Source organism: Benincasa hispida, chromosome 10 (assembly GCF_027475165.1).
Source record: "Benincasa hispida cultivar pf3 chromosome 10, pf3_genome.v1.1, whole genome shotgun sequence".
NCBI lineage: Eukaryota > Viridiplantae > Streptophyta > Magnoliopsida > Cucurbitales > Cucurbitaceae > Benincasa > Benincasa hispida.
This window is the reverse complement of record NC_143487.1, coordinates 59580538-59598572: the sequence shown is the minus strand read 5'-3', so window position 1 is coordinate 59598572 and position 18035 is coordinate 59580538. Positions and strand designations below refer to the sequence as shown.

General features: G+C 37.1%; 2 protein-coding genes across 3 annotated transcripts; both read left to right on the top strand.

Annotated features, from left to right (window-relative positions):
- Positions 1–1444: 1444 nt before the first annotated feature.
- Positions 1445–11745, top strand: LOC120087873 (Tetratricopeptide repeat (TPR)-like superfamily protein). 2 transcript variants are annotated; one of them, XR_016524156.1, is made up of 7 exons: positions 1445–1583; positions 1760–4634; positions 5084–8662; positions 8746–9554; positions 9984–10023; positions 10793–11523; positions 11599–11745. XR_016524156.1 is itself a non-coding variant. In XM_090306458.1 (2 exons), exon 2 carries the CDS (start codon positions 2060–2062, stop codon positions 4595–4597), a length of 2538 nt encoding a protein of 845 aa, XP_090162584.1. In that variant the 5' UTR covers positions 1445–1583; positions 1760–2059; the 3' UTR covers positions 4598–4785. The 2 variants fall into 2 exon arrangements, 1 of the variants encoding a protein (XP_090162584.1); XM_090306458.1 differs by lacking the exons at positions 5084–8662; positions 8746–9554; positions 9984–10023; positions 10793–11523; positions 11599–11745 and having other exon boundaries at positions 1760–4785.
- LOC120089158 (uncharacterized) lies at positions 11606–13824 on the top strand. The gene is made up of 4 exons (XM_090306459.1): positions 11606–11745; positions 11828–12559; positions 12641–13165; positions 13243–13824. Exons 2-4 carry the CDS (start codon positions 11852–11854, stop codon positions 13603–13605), a joined length of 1596 nt encoding a protein of 531 aa, XP_090162585.1. The 5' UTR covers positions 11606–11745; positions 11828–11851; the 3' UTR covers positions 13606–13824.
- The last annotated feature ends 4211 nt before the right edge of the window (positions 13825–18035 follow it).

Genomic DNA, 18035 nt, shown 5'->3' with positions numbered 1-18035 from the left:
TAAGCTACTAGTCTAATGTGTACAAGTGACACTACATGCAAAATAGCATGCCCCATACAAATGTAGGAAGCTTAGTTCTCATAAGCAATGGACGTTTTATGTATGATTCTGCTAAATCATTTTGTATGAACATAAGCTACAGGATGTTCAACATTTATCCCAATTGACATACAATAATTATCAAAAGCTTGGGATGTAAATTTACCAGTATTATCAAGACGAATGATCTTAATTGTATAATCAGGAAATTATGCTTTTAACTTAATTATTTGAGCAAGTAATCTTGCAAATGCAAGATTTCGACTTAATAATAAGCACACGTGTGACCATTTGCTGGACGCGTCTATTAATATCATAAAATATCTAAATGGTCCACTTGGTGGGTTAATAGGTCCACATATATCACCATGAATTCGTTCTAAAAATGCAGATGATTTATTCCCCACTTTAATTGGTGATGGTCTAATGATTAGCTTACCTTGAGCAAGCATCACATGATAATTCATTAGATTGAATCATCTTTTGGCTCTTCAATGAATGTCCATTTGAATTTTCAATAATTATTCTCATCATTATAGACTCTTGATGACCCATTCTGTCATGCCAAATAACAAATAGATTTGGATTCATGTATTTCAGGTTCATTGTTGCATATGTTTAAATTACTCGTATATGAGTATAATATAATTTAGAAAATAAAACAAACAACCCTTCTAGTATACATTTTTTATGTAAGACAATAGATATGATATAAAGACATTCTACATTGTTCTTACTATCAGTCTCAATATGATAACCATTACAACGTATAACTTTAAAAATTAGTAAATTTATCTTTGATTGACTAGAGAATAATGTATTGTCAATTGTAAATTTTGTTCCTCTAGGCAAAATAATATTTACTTTTCCAAATCCTTCCATTAGGTTTGCAGAATTTGATATTGTATTGACTTTTACTTCCAGTATTATCAGTTTGGAAAAATATTTTCTACTTGTAGGTATTATATGTGCAGTTGCACTGTCTTCCAGATATAGATATTCTTTACTCCTTTTTTACTCTCCTAACATAGGATAATGATCCAGGACCTACCTTTAGCGGGAAAATGATAGGAACTTGTGTTGATAACATATTGTGAACTTGAGAAGTATAATGAGAACACATATACCAATAAAATATAATAATAAACATAATATAATATAATATTAAAATAACAATAAAATAAATAAATAACAAAAGTAAATAAAATAACAAAATATGAATTTCTCTACTTTCTCCGATCTGATCACCAATATGTGTCTTCCAAAACTTACCCAAGATCACTATTTATGCTATTTGACAAGTAGAAATGGATACCTGACACATAACACATTAATGTCTAATTTAACATATTTATAATAAAATAGATTTTTTGGGTAATTGCATAAATTTTAGGAAAATTGGTAGATTCTCGGTCTGTTTCCCCTAAACTTTCGCTTGGCATTTATATGCATGTTTCCTTAAACAATCGAAGGAACTCTGATACGCAAAAGATTACTCTTTTCCTGCCGGCGCCGGCGAAGAGGCTCCAGCCGTTGAAATTGGGGTAGGTTTGGTTCTAGTTTCCCATTGCTTACTTTTATCACCCGCGCCCGCGCCCGCCCTCCCCCTCCACCCCCACCCCCCCCCCCCCCCCCCCCCCCCCCCCCCAACACACACACCAAAAAAAAAAAAAAAAACCTGCCGATTTCTTACTGAAATTTGTGTGTTTTGAATTCTCAGGATAGAGCTTAGTCCTAAACTAAGTTCGATGGATTCACCCAAGCACTCAACTCCCCATCCCTGGACTCGGTTGTTGAAGCTTGGATAATAAGTTTCTCTGTCTTCTGCTTCAAAAATAGTCGCTATTAATTGTATATGGCTTCAACTTACTAGCTTCTAATCAGTGTTTGCTTGTGAAGCAATGATTCATATTCATCTACAAGTTCTAAATCATTTATTTGATGAGAAAATGGTGGGGAGTAGAGGATTATTGGAATTTTTCTGAATGTTCAAAATACAATTCTCTAATTTATACCAAGTATGAGACGCCATTTTTTCCTCAACATCTATTGGACCTATCTTCCAATTAGCAAAATGGGAAGTTGCAAATTCTTTAGTTCTATTTTGCCACCTATTCAACCAATGCTTCCTTCTTTCTCTTCCCAAAATGTGCGAGTGAAAGGGAAGGCACTTGCCAATCTGTTGCTCGTACCTGTTTCAAACAAATCAATTTTGTACTACAGGAAAGTTCATTGTCAAGTTGTCTTGTGGGGCTTACAATATGATGTGTTTTTATCAAACCTTCTCCTGCATTCATATTTCAAAATTGGCAGTGTTTTTGATGCAGGAACATTGTTTGACAAAATGCCTAATAGGAACCTAGTATCTTGGTCTTCAGTGGTTTCTATGTATACCCAATTAGGCTATAATGAAAAAGCATTGCTTTATTTCTTGGAATTCCGGAGGACCTGTGACGATAAACTGAATGAGTATATTTTAGCTAGCATTATCAGAGCTTGTGTTCAACGTGATGATGGTGAACCTGGTTCCCAAGTCCATAGTTACGTAATTAAAGCAGGTTTTGATGAGGATGTTTATGTAGGAACCTCTTTGGTGCACTTATATGCGAAACATGGTGAGATAGATAAAGCAAGATTGGTATTTGATGGTTTAGTCATGAAGACTGCTTTCACTTGGACTGCTATTATTTCCGGGTACACGAAAAGTGGAAGGAGTGAGGTTTCATTGCAATTGTTTAACTTAATGATGGAAAGTAATGTTATACCCGATAAATATGTGCTCTCGAGCATTCTAAATGCGTGTTCAGTGCTTGGTTTTCTAGAAGGCGGTAAGCAAATTCATGCTTATGTTCTGAGGAGGGAAACAAAGTTGGATGTGTCAACATATAACGTTCTTATAGACTTCTATACGAAATGTGGTAGAGTGAAAGCTGGGAAAGCACTTTTTGATAGAATGGATGTTAAGAATATTATTTCTTGGACTACTATGATTGCTGGGTACATGCAAAATTCATATGATTGGGAAGCTGTGGAACTAGTTGGTGAAATGTTCAGAATGGGATGGAAACCTGATGAATTTGCTTGCTCAAGCATTCTTACTTCATGTGGTTCAGTTGATGCTTTACAGCATGGAAGACAAATACATTCTTATATTATCAAGGTTTATCTTGAACATGATAACTTTGTGATAAATGCTTTAATTGACATGTATTCAAAATGTAATTCATTGGATGATGCAAAACGAGTCTTTGATGTCGTGACTTGTCACAGTGTGGTCTCTTACAATGCAATGATTGAAGGATATTCGAGACAAGAGTACTTGTGTGGAGCATTGGAAGTTTTCCGTGAAATGAGGCTTAAACATGTTTCACCAAGCTTTTTAACATTTGTAAGCCTTCTAGGTTTATCAGCTGCATTACTCCACTTGCAACTGAGCAAGCAAATCCATGGCCTTACCATCAAATATGGTTTCTCTTTAGATAAGTTTACAAGCAGTGCTCTTGTAGATGTTTATTCTAAATGTTCATGCATTAGAGATGCCAGGTATGTGTTTGAAGGGACAACTAACAGAGATATAGTTGTTTGGAATGCACTATTTTCTGGATATAACCTACAATTAAAAAGTGAGGAGGCTTTCAAACTATACTCAGATTTACAAGTCTCAAGAGAAAGGCCAAATGAGTTCACTTTTGCAGCTTTGATTACAGCAGCGAGCATCCTGGCAAGTCTCCAGCATGGTCAACAGTTCCATAATCAAGTCATGAAGTTGGGTCTAGGATTAGACCCTTTCATCACTAATGCCCTTGTGGATATGTATGCGAAGTGTGGGAGTGTGGAAGAAGCTGAAAAAACATTTTCCTCCTCGGTATGGAAAGATACTGCATGCTGGAACTCCATGATTTCAATGTATGCACAACATGGTAAAGCAGAAAAAGCTCTTAGGATGTTTGAAATAATGATGGGCAATGACATAAATCCCAATTATGTCACTTTTGTGAGTGTGCTATCAGCTTGTAGTCATGTGGGGTTTGTTGAAGATGGACTTCAACATTTCCATTCAATGGCCAGATATGGAATTGAACCAGGAATGGAACATTATGCTTCAGTTGTTACTCTTTTGGGTAGGGCTGGGCGGTTATCTGAAGCTCAAGAATTCATTGAGAAGATGACTATAAGACCAGCAGCACTAGTATGGAGGAGCTTGCTTAGTGCATGTAGAGTTTTTGGCAATGTTGAGTTAGCGAAACATGCTGCAGAGATGGCAATTTCGATTGACCCCATGGACAGTGGATCATATGTTATGCTTTCAAATATTTTTGCTTCTAAAGGTATGTGGGGAGATGTTAAGAGGCTGAGGCTGAAAATGGATGTTAATGGTGTAGTTAAAGAACCTGGACAGAGCTGGATTGAGATCAACGGTGAAGTCAATATATTTGTTTCAAGAGATAAAGTCCATGATGAGACTGATTTAATTTATCTAGCTTTGGATGAACTAACTATGCATATGAAAGATGCAGGTTCTATACTTGATACCACGATTCTTGAAGTGATTGATTGAGATATGAAATTGCAGCAACACATTCTTGTGAATAAAGGTTCCTAAAATCCATAGTTCATTGAGCGTTGGGATATTTTTTACTTCACTGTTCATCTGGATTCAAAGACCAACGATTTTGTATTTCTTCAGATTGTCAAGTATCCTTTTTCTTTTAAGTGGAAAACTTCAGTGACGGCCTCTTTGATCTTTCCCACATATTTTGACCACTTTGCTTCCAGAACCATTCATCATTTCCTTGAGTACTTACCACCTTCCTTTATTTTCTCCTTTTGGAATCGTCAAACTCGCCTTCCCATTTGACATGATTGTTATTTGATTCAATCAGCTATGATGATTTAATTTTTTTTGCTTCCAGCATGTTCCATCTGCAAATGTATTCTTCTTTAAGAAGTGCTCTGAAGAATGTCCACTAATAATTCTTTCAGCGAGAGCAGTTGCCATCTCTAGAAACTAATTAACAGAAGAATTTCTTCTTTTCTCCTCCAGGATCATGTTGCCATTTGAACCAACTACCAAACTAATAGGAAAAGGCCTCTCTTCAATTTCACCCACTACAAGAAATATCACATTCCATGTACAAGGATCAACCATTTTTGTTGAACAGGCCCCACTTCACTCCTCCCTCTTTGCTTTGGCTTTTTGGTGCCAATTGGAAGCCCTTTTGTTGAAGTTGGCTACAACATCCTCCTCGACCAAGGGTTTGTCTCTTTCCTTTTTTTCTTTTTTTTTTGGTTCTTCAGCTTCCCATTTTCTGTTTATCCATTTGGACTTTGGAGTAGGAGAATTCTATTTCAGAGAAGTGGGTTTTCGTCTTTCAGTCCAGTGAGTTTCGTGGTTGCTTTTTCTAATGTTTTGGTTTAAAATGATGAAATTGGTCGAGCCAAATCTCCGGATCTCTCTACCCTTGAACAACTCAAGACCTCTGCTGCCAACAGCATGTATTTCACAATTTTTTACTTTATGCCTTTTCTTTTAGATTCTTCCTCTCTTCTCCTCCTTTCCTTCTCTAGTGGTTGGTCTGCTCAAGTAGGATTGGGTCATCCCCCAACTAATGGGCATCTAGGTACATCCCCTAAATCATCCCACTGGACGAACATTTCAACAACACGATGACATGCACCTCGACTCAATGGGTTGATTAGGAGGAATCAATGTTGGGCATTACTGCATTAGATAATCAACGGCAATGCTTTTGACCTGAGAGCACAGCTTCTCCCCATGAGTTCCAACTGGATCTCAATACCCATACTCAATCATGAATTCAGCTGGTTGGCTTCATGAGTAGGTACAATACTCTAAATCTTGTGTCCTTACTGCAATTGCTTTGATTTTTTTGGTTTACACCTCATCAAATTGATTCCTATACTCTTCAATACCCTCATCTCTACATCTCTCCAATTCTTAAGGTGGGGCTTCTAAAGCTTACTTGCATTAAATTTCTTTTTTGGATTTAAAAAAAAATTATTATTAAGAGTAAAAGATAAAGATTTGATCGATCAAGATGTGTGCACATGAATAAAAACAAAGAAGATTTTATCTTTCAATGTTGATTAGACTTGATATCACTCAGGGAAAAAGGAGTTAGAAACTAGAGAAGCTTGTGAATGGTATATTATGGTTTTTCTTCTTAACCTAGAATATATGTGGTTGATCACGCTTCAGGTAAGGTTTTTGTTCCGTTGTACTTTCAAGTCTTTGTTGTGTTGTCTTCTGATAAAGTGCAAAAAAGATTCCAAAAACAGGAAGTTCAATGGTTGGAGAGAAGTTGGAAGATCAATTTAAGTCAAAACCATTATGTAACATTTTTCACCCAACTGAATGGATTAACTATATATGCAAAGAGGATTATTATAAAGCCTTAACCAAGACTTTTCAAGAGAGCATACCATCTCAAACCAAGTGTTGACTTAAAAATCGCTATGAGAACCAATTTATATCTCCATTTGCCCTCTTTTACAACTCCCAAGGACCAACCAATATAAAATTTCACCACCAGAACTTAGATTTCTTGGAAAAGCTAGCCACAAAGAAAATTCTTAATAAAGACAGAGAAAAATTATGGCTTATTTCAACCAAAACAAACTTCTAGAAGCGTCCTTTTCCCATAATTTTGAAGCATAAGTATAATGAACAAGTAATGACTTTGGTTTTCTCATTATCCCGCCAATAGTTTAATAGTTTTAACTTGAAATATTGAAAAGACTGAGGAGAATGACAACATTATCATTTTATTAGGTTTGTAGCAGAGGAGTATGTATGTGTATCACAACCATCTTGCTTGTAATTGCAAACATCTATTGTACTCTGTTTAATATGGGCCCTTTTGTAACTATGGATATCCTTGGATATTTCATTTAATCAATGGAATTGTTTCTTTAAAAAAAAAAAAAAAAAAAAAAAAAAAAAAAATCTTCATGGTGAGTTTCTTGTGCTCTTCAAGATCATTCAAATTTTAGGTAATTTAGCATTAACACTTGCATGCATGGTTTAGTTTAGTTCATATTTCCATGAATTATCTTTCTAGCAACCTTTTTTTCCACTTGTATATATTTGGCTTAAAGGCACCATTCTTAAGTTTTAAACTGATATGGTCTATTATGTTCTTTCTAGTGTAATTAGTTTCATGTTGTTGTCACTGTTTGTTGCAACTTGTAAGTTTATTTGTCAAATATTCTCGACTGTTAAAGTTGCTTACATTTTTGCCTTTTCTTCTTCTATTACTCTTTTATGGACGGAATCCCTTTTAGTTTTATTGATTGTGGGAGTTTAACTATGGTTGGAGGAATGATCTTTGCTTGCACAAAGTTCTTTTAGAATCTTTGTGGTTTACAGCAGTGTACGTTGCTTTACCAATAGAAGGTTAGTTGTTGGACTTAAACTTTTGCTCTTCTTGACATGATTGTTATTGATCAGACCATGGGTACTACATGATGGTTTTAGAGTAGTTGAAATTTGGTTTAAAAAGAGTGGATGAAATTTGCTTCTCTAAACCCTTGTGGTTTGGTATGCTTTCCTTGTACACTCTGAGACAATTTAGACTTCAAAAAGGAAATGGTAGTTTTGGCTAGTTGTTGGGTCTAGTTCTTTCCATCTTTAGTATTTTTCTCTGTTTCGTCAGTCCTTTTCATTCTGTTCGTGTAAGGAGTATATGTAAGACAGCTTGTTATATTATGAAATTCATTGAATTGAAAATACATTTTCATGCAAAGGTGACCTGAATTTGTTTAGTTGGAAATGAATTCATTGTAAGAGAGGTTGAAAGTTTATCTTATATGTATTTACTGGTCAGTTAGTCGGTCTTGAAAATAGCCTACCAATGACACTTTATGTTCTCTTATAGAAAATACCCTTGAATTTTGCACTTTATTTAAAAAAAATACCCAAAAATCATTTTTACCCTCAAACTTTCAAAAAGAGTTAAAAAATACCCTTAAATCCTGCCACTGTTATCTTCTGAAAAGGGCCAGCAAAATCATTTGAAGGTTGGTCTATGGGAATGTCAGAGTTGTTCCCTACATCAACCTTTTCATCTAGTTTGCCAGTTTGTGGCTGCATCACCAACTATTTTGGCATTTTGTTTAACAACTACTGTATTGATATAATATTAAATTTATCTTCATCCAACAACTTAAACTTTTGAGTCAATTGGTGATTTCACACTTTTATTTTCCCTTCATATTTTGACATGCCACTTTTCAGTCTATCACCAACAACATTTTCAAGCTTGCTACAAGCCCCAAAGGTAATTATGATGATGAGCAATTGCCTCCTATCGTGGTTTTTGGGGTTCAAAACGATTCTAAAGCCATTATACATGCAGCTGCAAGTGAGGCTGCAAGGTTGAAGATGACGGTTTTTAGGATTTTTGGATGCTCAATCTTCAATAATAATGGTGATTATGGGCTATTCTCGAATAAGAATTATGCTAAAAAATCTAGCATTTGATGTGCAAGGTTGGGAATTGCTCCTCCACTGCTGGTTTGTTTCAGAGCCTCTTTGTCAGGTCTATCCCTATCTGTTCGCAATTTACTAATTCAAAAGATGCCTCCTTCGGAATCCGATCCAGTAAGCTTGGACTTTGAACTTTAGAGGACATCTTAAAGATATTGAGATTGAAGAATGGGCTAATTTTACTTATCTCATGCCAGGGCTATAGCTAAATAACCATCCTGATCATTGGTTTTGAAAGCTGGAAACTCTTCAAGATCCTTGTTGTCGCGCTATCATCAAACAGCTCCTCTGTCGAAGCTGCCATCTTCAAAAAACTATGGAAGTTATGCTACCCTAAAAGGATTAAATTTCTATTAAACCATCATGGATTGCCTAGTGGTAAATAAGGAGACATTGCCTTGACAAAGGGCTAATCAGGGATTGGCCTAATGGTAAATAAGGGGACATCGTCTTGATAAAGGGCTAAGAGGTTGTAGGATCAATTCATGGTGACCACCTACTTATGATTTATTATTTTTTGAGTTTCATTGATACTCAAATGTTGTAAGGCCACACAGGTTGTTCCATAAGATAGTCGATGTGCGCATAAGCTGGTCCGGACACTCACGAATATAATAAAGGATTAAATTCCTATTATGGAAAGTATGTCACTGTTGTCTCAATACCATGGATTGTTTACAAACAAGATGCTCTTGGATTACTCTCTCTCCTTCAAGGTGTTGCTTATGTCAGAATAGCTTTGAATCAATGATTCACCTATTCTTTCATTGTTTTGTTCAATTCATTGTTTTGTTCAATTCATTTGAGCTGAAAATCATCGATGCTTTTGGATGGTATTTGGTCCCCTCTTGGGACACTCTGGATTGGATCAATCTCATGTTTTTTAATCACCCCTTCAAGGATCCAAAGGCAAATATATGGACCAACATCATTTGTTCGGTTTTGTCTCAGATTTGGGAAGAAAGAAATGATTGCATTTTCAACAACAGATGAAAGTCATCCAAGGGTATTTTTTATTCTTCTATTTTTATTGCTTTTTTTTTTTTTTTTGGTGTAATCATTACCAACCTCTTAAAGATCACAACTTACATTTTCTTCTTGCAAATTGGATCCATCTTTTGGATTCTCTTTGATAGGGATCTTTTGTACATCATTTGGATTCTTCCATTCATCAATGAAATTGTTTCTTATTAAAAAGAAGAAAAAGAAGAAGAATATGATATTTCAACGATTAGGTTCTTTGATTTTCTTATGGATCGGTTTCGACTTGGAAGCTTGTGAGTTGAGTAGCTCTTAGTTCCCTTTCCTGCAAATACCATATTAAGTTGAAGCTCGAATGTCAAAGATAAAGTGACAGTAAAACTATACAATAGTTGGTGGTTTGATAAATTTGGCTGGAAGTATTAGTATATAATTTGCATACTTATTTTTGCAGGCAATTTCAAGTAATTTAATAAGAGCATTGGATTCATCAGGTACAACATTGAATGCTGTAAATTCCTTTTTGTCATAATATCAAGAATAATGCAATCCTTGCCATTTCATTATTTTCTTGCCTGTTTGGTCATTTCCAACAAAAAGGCCACAATTGGACCTCAATAAAGTAACTCCTTTACACAACTAAATTAATGGTCATATATATTAGGCAGTTGGCACCATTAAATTAGGGAAAATTGTAGGGATGACCCAATTTTAGGGTCCAAAATGTCAAATGACCCATTTTTAAAAAATAATGTCAATTGACCCTCTGCTTACGTCATCACGGGAGTAGATTACAAAAATGCCCCTCTAGTCTATAGCGCTCAACTCAAACTCAACGGTCGTCCCCCTTCGCTCAAAATTAGGGAAAACAAATTGTTGTACGTGCAAGTGTCGTTCATCTCGCTCTGCAAAACCATCACTGTCGTAATCGAAGTTCTCTATTACTGTAATTGAAGTTCTCTACTGGGCTAGTGAATTTAATTTTTGTCTTCCATGTTTAGGGTCTGTTTAGGTTGGTATTGTTTGATCGGTCTTTTATTTTGGGTTTCGATGTGTTCTGCAGAGGACGAAGAAGATGTAGTTAGATGACAAGTTAGTGGACGAGTTTTGCGAGAGCAAGATGTGCAAGAGCGATTCGAGCGAAAGCGAGATGTGATAGAGCGAGATGAGCGAGATTAGCGAGACTTTTACAGTATATTTTGTTAGTGATTTTTTAGTACGGACCTGTTAACTGATAAATTGAATGTTCATTGAACAATGCAGGAGTAATTTAAGATGTCGAAATCTTTGAAAATTCATGAAGTTGATAGGTTTCCCAGGCAAGTAACTTGCCTGGCCCATGTTGCCAATGCCAACAAGATTGTAAAGCAGAAGCTCACTGAAAGGTAATTAGAGATGTTCAAGAGAACAGTTTTTGATCGATTCCTAGACATTGAACTTATATTCAACAGCTCTTTAATCCACCATATGTTATTGAGGGAAGTGAAGAACTCAGGAATGGACTCAATCAGTTTTTTGTTAGAGGAAAGGTCATCACATTTTCGAAGGACGACTTTTTGTTGATCACTGGTTTGTGGCGGTCTCCTACGCTAGTTGGACGGAGTGAGGAGTCCTCACACGAACTTTTTATCAAGTACTTTGGTAGTCGGTTGGTCTCAGACGCATTCCACTTGCATTTTCTTGAAGAAGAATACAAAGAATTGGTATTTGAAAATGATGAGGATGTAGTGAAAATTACCTTAGTATACTACACAGAGGTTGCAATGATGGGTAAAAACAAGTAGAAGAATGTTGTGGATCGTACCCTATTTGATTATTTTGAGGACATCGACTACTACAACTCTCTTGATTGGGGTACAATCATTTGGCAAAGGACACTCGACTCCCTGAAGACCGCACTTAAAGACAAGGTTGGTCTATACAAGGAGAAGGTGAGGGGAAATAAAAATTATGTCGTGAAGTACTCGTTCCGCGGATTTCCCCAAGCATTCCAGGTAGATGTTCCTTAACCTAACTTTATCTTTGGTTTGACATTAACATAGTTATAAATTTGAGTTGTTTGGATTTAGGTGTGGACGTACGAGATCCTTTCGTCAATAGCAGAAAACGTTGCCACTCGAAAGAGCAAGGTAGCGATTCCTCGTATATTACGGTGGTCATCCTCCCACTCGGTGTCATTCAAAACACTCGAGAGAGACATTTTTTAGTCTGAAAATGTAAGTGTAGTCTATGTAGCTACAATGTGTTTATTCAGTAGTTAAATGTACACTAACCATCTTACTGGGTTCCTTAATGCAGACAAAAGTCAAAGAGGGTCTTGTCATGTCCGAGGCTGAGAAGGAGTTTCTGGACGCCCCAATTGATAGACGGGCGGTAAGACAAGCCCACTCCGACACTGGGAGTTCAGGGAGCTCTAGTAGTCCAAATAGTGACGGTGGTTCAGAAGGTGGGGAAGGTGAACAGGAGGGTCCTTCAAAAGGTGGAGCGAGGGATGAAGAATCTGATGGGGACCAAAACATCCACCAGCTTACTTACACTCCCAGTGAGGATATGTTTCATAATGTGCTGGTGATTGGTGACGTATATCCTGAGTTTAAGGAGGAGTGTTCTGTCCCGGAGGATTCGGGCCACAGGGAAGGAGCCAATTTTGAACCTGATGTATATGCCTACCTACGGAGCATCGACAACTCAATATCGAGCTTGGATGCCCGTGTATCGAACCTAGAGACGGACATGAGAGACATGAAAGGCCAATTGTCATCTATTTTGTCTCTATTACAGTTGATGAAAGGTTCCACGACGCCAACGAGGTCTCCCACTCCACAGGATGCCATTATGTCCCACATCCCAACTGTAGGTAGGTCACCTACACCACCTGTACGTAGGTCACCTACACCACCTGTATGTAGGTCACCTACCCCACCTCCACCTCCACCTCCACCTCCACCTAAGTCACCTACCGCACCTCTACCACCACCTGTACAGCTCAATATCACGACCTCCTTTAACATCCTACATCTCGATTCACAGGTATGATTATTATGTGATTCGAAAATTTCTTTCTTCATATTTGTTATTCAACATGTTCAGCATTTCGTTATATTTCTATAGGTTATGGTCGAGAGTAGAAAAAAAACGCGTAAGAGGAAGGCCGTTGATAAGTACACACCTCCTATTGAACCAAATAAGAAAATAACAAAAGAGAAGGAAGTTAGGGTTCAACTTCCTTTGGATCGTCCAAATATTAAATACCATCTCCCTGGGGTACCTATGATGCAGTTTAAAGCGACGATCCAATACTCTTTGGAGCATGAGGTTCCAGTGGCTACATTGAAGGAAATGGTGAACTGGATTGCCGATGAGAACACGGAAAACGAGGTTCAAGAAAATGCAATTCATCCATTATCAAAAACCTTTTTCCAAGAGTTGACTGAACCAAGTTCATGGGTTGAGTGTGACGCAAGTTTACGATCTTATCCTTTTTACCAAGTACATACAGTTATAAACCCTCTCCTAACGTATATCTTGTTCTGGATGCAGACCCTAAATGTCATTTTTGAGTTCATGAAAGAAAAATTCTATAGGCAACCAGACATGTGTATGGCTCGCTTCACCATTCTGCCAATTGGAATAACGGTAACAATTTACTGCACTTTTGAATAGGAATACGTTGGTTGACTATTATGTGTTTTGATGTTCTTTTCGTTGTGTAGAGTCATCTAAATTCTCGAGATGGGGTCTACAAACATATGAAGAATAAGTCGACTTTGGAAGCTGCCGTAGCATGGGTGGATGAGACGTTACCAGATTATGTCATGGGTAAATTTGATGTCAAGTGGTTAGATGTGGACTTCATATACACGACAACAAACATTGATCAGCATTGGATGTTGGTAGCATTCGATTTGAATAGAGGCCGGTTGTTCGTATTTGATTCACTGCCTTCCATGACATCGAAGAAGAAGCTGGAGTCTTTCCTTGAATCGTTGACTTACACCCTACCTTCGCTTCTTCACTATTGTGACCTGAAATGTTCGAAGCCGGACATCGAAACATCTCAGTGGAAGATAGCCTGACCTACTGCTACGAATACACAACACAGGTCGTTAGATTGTGGAATTTTTGTTGTAAAATTCTTAGAACATTTAGTGACTAGTAGTGACCCATCTGTAATAACTCAGGATAAGATGACTGACTATAGGATGTAATTGGCATGTCAATTGTGGACGAACACTCCATATTATTGGCGTACATGTATATTATGTATATTATTGATGTAATTTAGCTTTTACTAACATGTTATTTAAATTATTAGTGTAGAACTACCATGAATACAAAAGATTCATTCATGAATAGCGAACAAGTTAAATTAAACTTAGATAAGCGAGACATTTGGAGGGATTCATTAAGCCAACAAGTTAAATTAAATTATAAGTAATCAGAATTTAATTTAAGTTTAATTTAAGTAATCAAACTTTAAAAGGGATTAAATTAATTTAAATTAAACTTATAAAACGGATTAAATTGTTAGTGTAGAACTACCATGAATATAGAAGAAGATTCATTCATGAATAGCCAACAAGTTAAATTAAACTTAGATAAGTGAGACATCTGAAGGGATTCATTAATCACACTTATAAGGGATTCGTTGCCAACAAGTTAAATTAAAAGCGAGATAAGCGACAGCGAGATGTGCTAGAGCGAGATGAGCGACGGCGAGATGCGCGAGAAGTTTCCAGAATGGTTCAAGAATAGCCCAACTCTAGTAATCAAACTTATAAAGCGAGATATCTGAAGAGATTCATGAATAGACAAACTCTAGTAATCAAACTCATAAGCGAGACATTAGAAGTTTCCAGAATGACAAGTGGTACATAAAAAATTATAGCATTGAGGATTAAAGTGGCACATAGAATGTTACAGTTACATAGACAAGTGACATTTAGACAATTACAAAGACAAGTGGCACATAGACAACTACAATCGATCGAAATTTGAATCATATGTATTAGATTCAATGGGTCGCCTGGTCGTTAGCGGTTCACTACAGTTTTGCCGATTATGCCCGTAGTTCCCACACCTACCACATTTTATTTGTCTGCGTTGTTCTCCTCTTGATGGTATTCTTTGTACTCTTTGCCGCCCGACCTGTACCACTCTTCTAGGAGGTGCAATATGCTTTTCCACATATCCCGGAGGTCTCTTCCATTTAGATATGTGACCGAGTGGATTTACAGGCTCTGCATAAGCAGCCATGAGGGAGTCAACGCTATAGAATGGACTGCACAAACCATGGATAGGGATGTTTCTTTCTCGCGCAACCACAATTGCATGCGAACATGGGATACCAAGTGAGTCAAATTCCTTGCATGTGTATTCCTTCGTATGGAGGTTCACAATACCGTCCAATCGATTGTCCCGCACATGGATCCTATAACAATCAATTGGCTTAACTCGATATTGTCTGCCTTTGTCATACTCAGTTGCTAATCGGTTTTCACAGTAGTCCGAGTGTGACGTCGTTCGAGATGCCCAATAATTTCTTCGTTCATAAAACCATGACTGGATGAGGCCTCGAACGTGTTCCAACAAGCACATTATGGGCAGCTGTCGATATTCTTTGGTCAATGAATTGAAACACTCTACACTATTGGACGTCATGTTATCGTATCTTCGTTCTGTTTGGTAAACACGCGCCCACCTTTCAAGACCAATATTCTCCAAATATCTCGATACTGCACCATTTCGAAGAGTACGTAGTTGGTCCTAGTGTGCTTGGAACTCTGACATGCGAAATGCCCTGACTGCATCCTTGAACATCCCAACAATCGTTCTGTCCTTAAAGTTCGAAAGAATATTATTTTCTAGGTGATAGGTGCACAATCCATGAAATGTTGTAGGCAAAACTGCACGAATGGCATTGTCCTTAAAGTTAGGGGTTCTCAAATGGCACACTTCAAGTTCGACATAAACCACTTCCAAGCTTGATCAGTTTCATTGTCCACTATGGCATATGCTAGTGGATAACTTGGTTGTTATCATCCATGGAAACGCCAACCAACATGGTCCCTTTGTATTTTCTTTTCAGATGCGATCCATCAACAATTATCACCGGCCAAAAATTTGAAAAACCTCTAATACAAGGTCCTAATGCCATAAACATGTACTTGAAATGGACATCATTTTCAAGTTTGATTTCAAACCTTGTACCTAGATTCTCCATCTTTAGCGTTTCACCATATGCATGTAGAACAGCGTAAGACTTTTCTCGAGTACCCCTGGCGAGAGCATAAGCGGTTTACCTTGCACGCCACGCCTTATTGTAACTTATGTTTACGTCATACTCTCTTCTCATATCCTCGACAATGTGACGAGATTTATAAACACGTCCTATGCCTATAAACTTATCTTTGATTAGTTCACCAACTACCGCAGCCGTTGCTTGTCTATGGTCATGATTTAAAATTCCAATAGAACATGTGTGTGACTGCATATACTTCGTGATCTTAAATATGTCACACCCTAGAATTTTAACCGCACGAAGGCTCCACTTACAATTATCCTCTATACATTTAACAGTGAACAAAGACTTAGTTGACTTCCTTACCTTATATTCAAAATTTTTGTTTATGCATAGAATAGACAATCTCATTTTTAAATCACTCTTACTCAAAAAAATTTGACCAACTTCAACATCTGTCTCGGATGAAGAGGTGCCAGGCATAATCAATTCCCCTCTACGACATGAAGACATGGAATTCAATCCTTCTGATCTCTCAGTAACAGCCACTGCAGGTCTATGCACCTCTGAAGGACTACAGTCCATAGAATTTAATCCTTTTGATCTCTCATTATCGACCACGAAAGGATCACGCTCTTCTGAAGGACCACAATCCATAAAATTCAAGTCTGCTGATCTCTCATTACCAGGCACAGGTCTGTTACATTGAGTTTCTCTTTCCAAGTCCACTGCACGAATGCTGTCATTGTCTATTGATAATGTTGATGGTTGAGTGTTCATAGACAATGGGATATCACCCTCTTCTTGATTAAGCTCATATGATGCCTCATATTGTCTATCTACACCTATACGATCATCACTTATATTCACATTTTCGTTGTGGTATGATTTTAGTGTTACATATATCTGAATTGTAGAAAGATCGTCCCGACAAAGAACGAAGTCAACATTACCATCATTTCGTATGTAGTGTGGAGGAGCTTCAAAGTCAAGCTTATATTTAACTCTCATAACAACATCAAACTCTAAGCAACTTACATTTACAATCCTGTAAACGTGAGCTTTAAGTTCTTCATACTTCAAGGTAGTAGGCACAACGATTCCCGTTAGCTCGCCTCTAACATACAAATTTTGGTTCTCATCCCAATGATCTCTGTATCGAATTAGTACACACTTTCATGTCATCCTACAAAGCAAGAGAACATTTTTTATTAAGCAGATAGTGATACACATGGATCTCTCTCGCTATCGCTCCCATGCCTCTCGCTCTCTTGTCTCTCGCCCTCGCACTTCTCGCTGTCGCTCAAGCTCATTCTCTCGTTGTCGCTCAAGCCCACTATCTCATTGTCACTCAATGTCGCTCTCTCCACCTTTCTCTTTGTCCATTTTTCTCACACCCTTTTCGTTATGCTATTTTACAATGTCTATACATACCTGTTTTGAGACCACGTTTCTACAAACACCAATGACCAACTTCAAGAAAAGTCTGTTCCGTTCTGAAACTCCGCTCTGGAAAACCTTGTTCAATAAATCTCCGTTCAACAAAATGACAGTTCAAATGAAATTTAGATTTTAAAGAATACACCATTTTTGTGTTAACGGTTTTAAGTTGTAGACAGATTTCGTGAAAAATGTCAAATCAATCGTACAGTGACAAACAATCACATCACGATGTAAGATGAACAGACAGCGAGAGCGAGAGGGTTATCAAGGGAAATTTTTGTAATCTATTCTCGTGATGACGTAAGCAGATGGTCAATTGACATTATTTTTTAAAAATGGGTCATTTGACATTTTGGACCTTAAACTTGGATCATCCATACAATTTTTCCATTAAATTAGCTATACAAAGTCGATTTGTTGTAAAGGTTGTGGGTTTCAACTTTCATCTACGTTGTTTTGTATTTCACCTTCAAATATTGTCATTCCCTCAGTTGTAACTCCAATTTCAATGTAATGTCTCGAGTTTTGGGTGAGCTTATTTTGTTTTTCTCCAATTGGTTGAATTTTTTTCCTTTTAATTTTGGATTTTAAATCTTTTTTTTTTTTTTTGCATTCAATTTAAGTCGCTCTTGGAACTTATTGGATTACAATTGATGAGTTGAATTTTAAAAAGATGAATTATGAGGATTTTGACCATGGACGCATTTAGATACTTGCAATCATAATTAATAAATGGTAATATAAAAAGTGGGATCCAATTAATTATAATGATTGGTGTTCACCAACATTATGTAATCCTAATGAATGGGGGACTCTATTAAG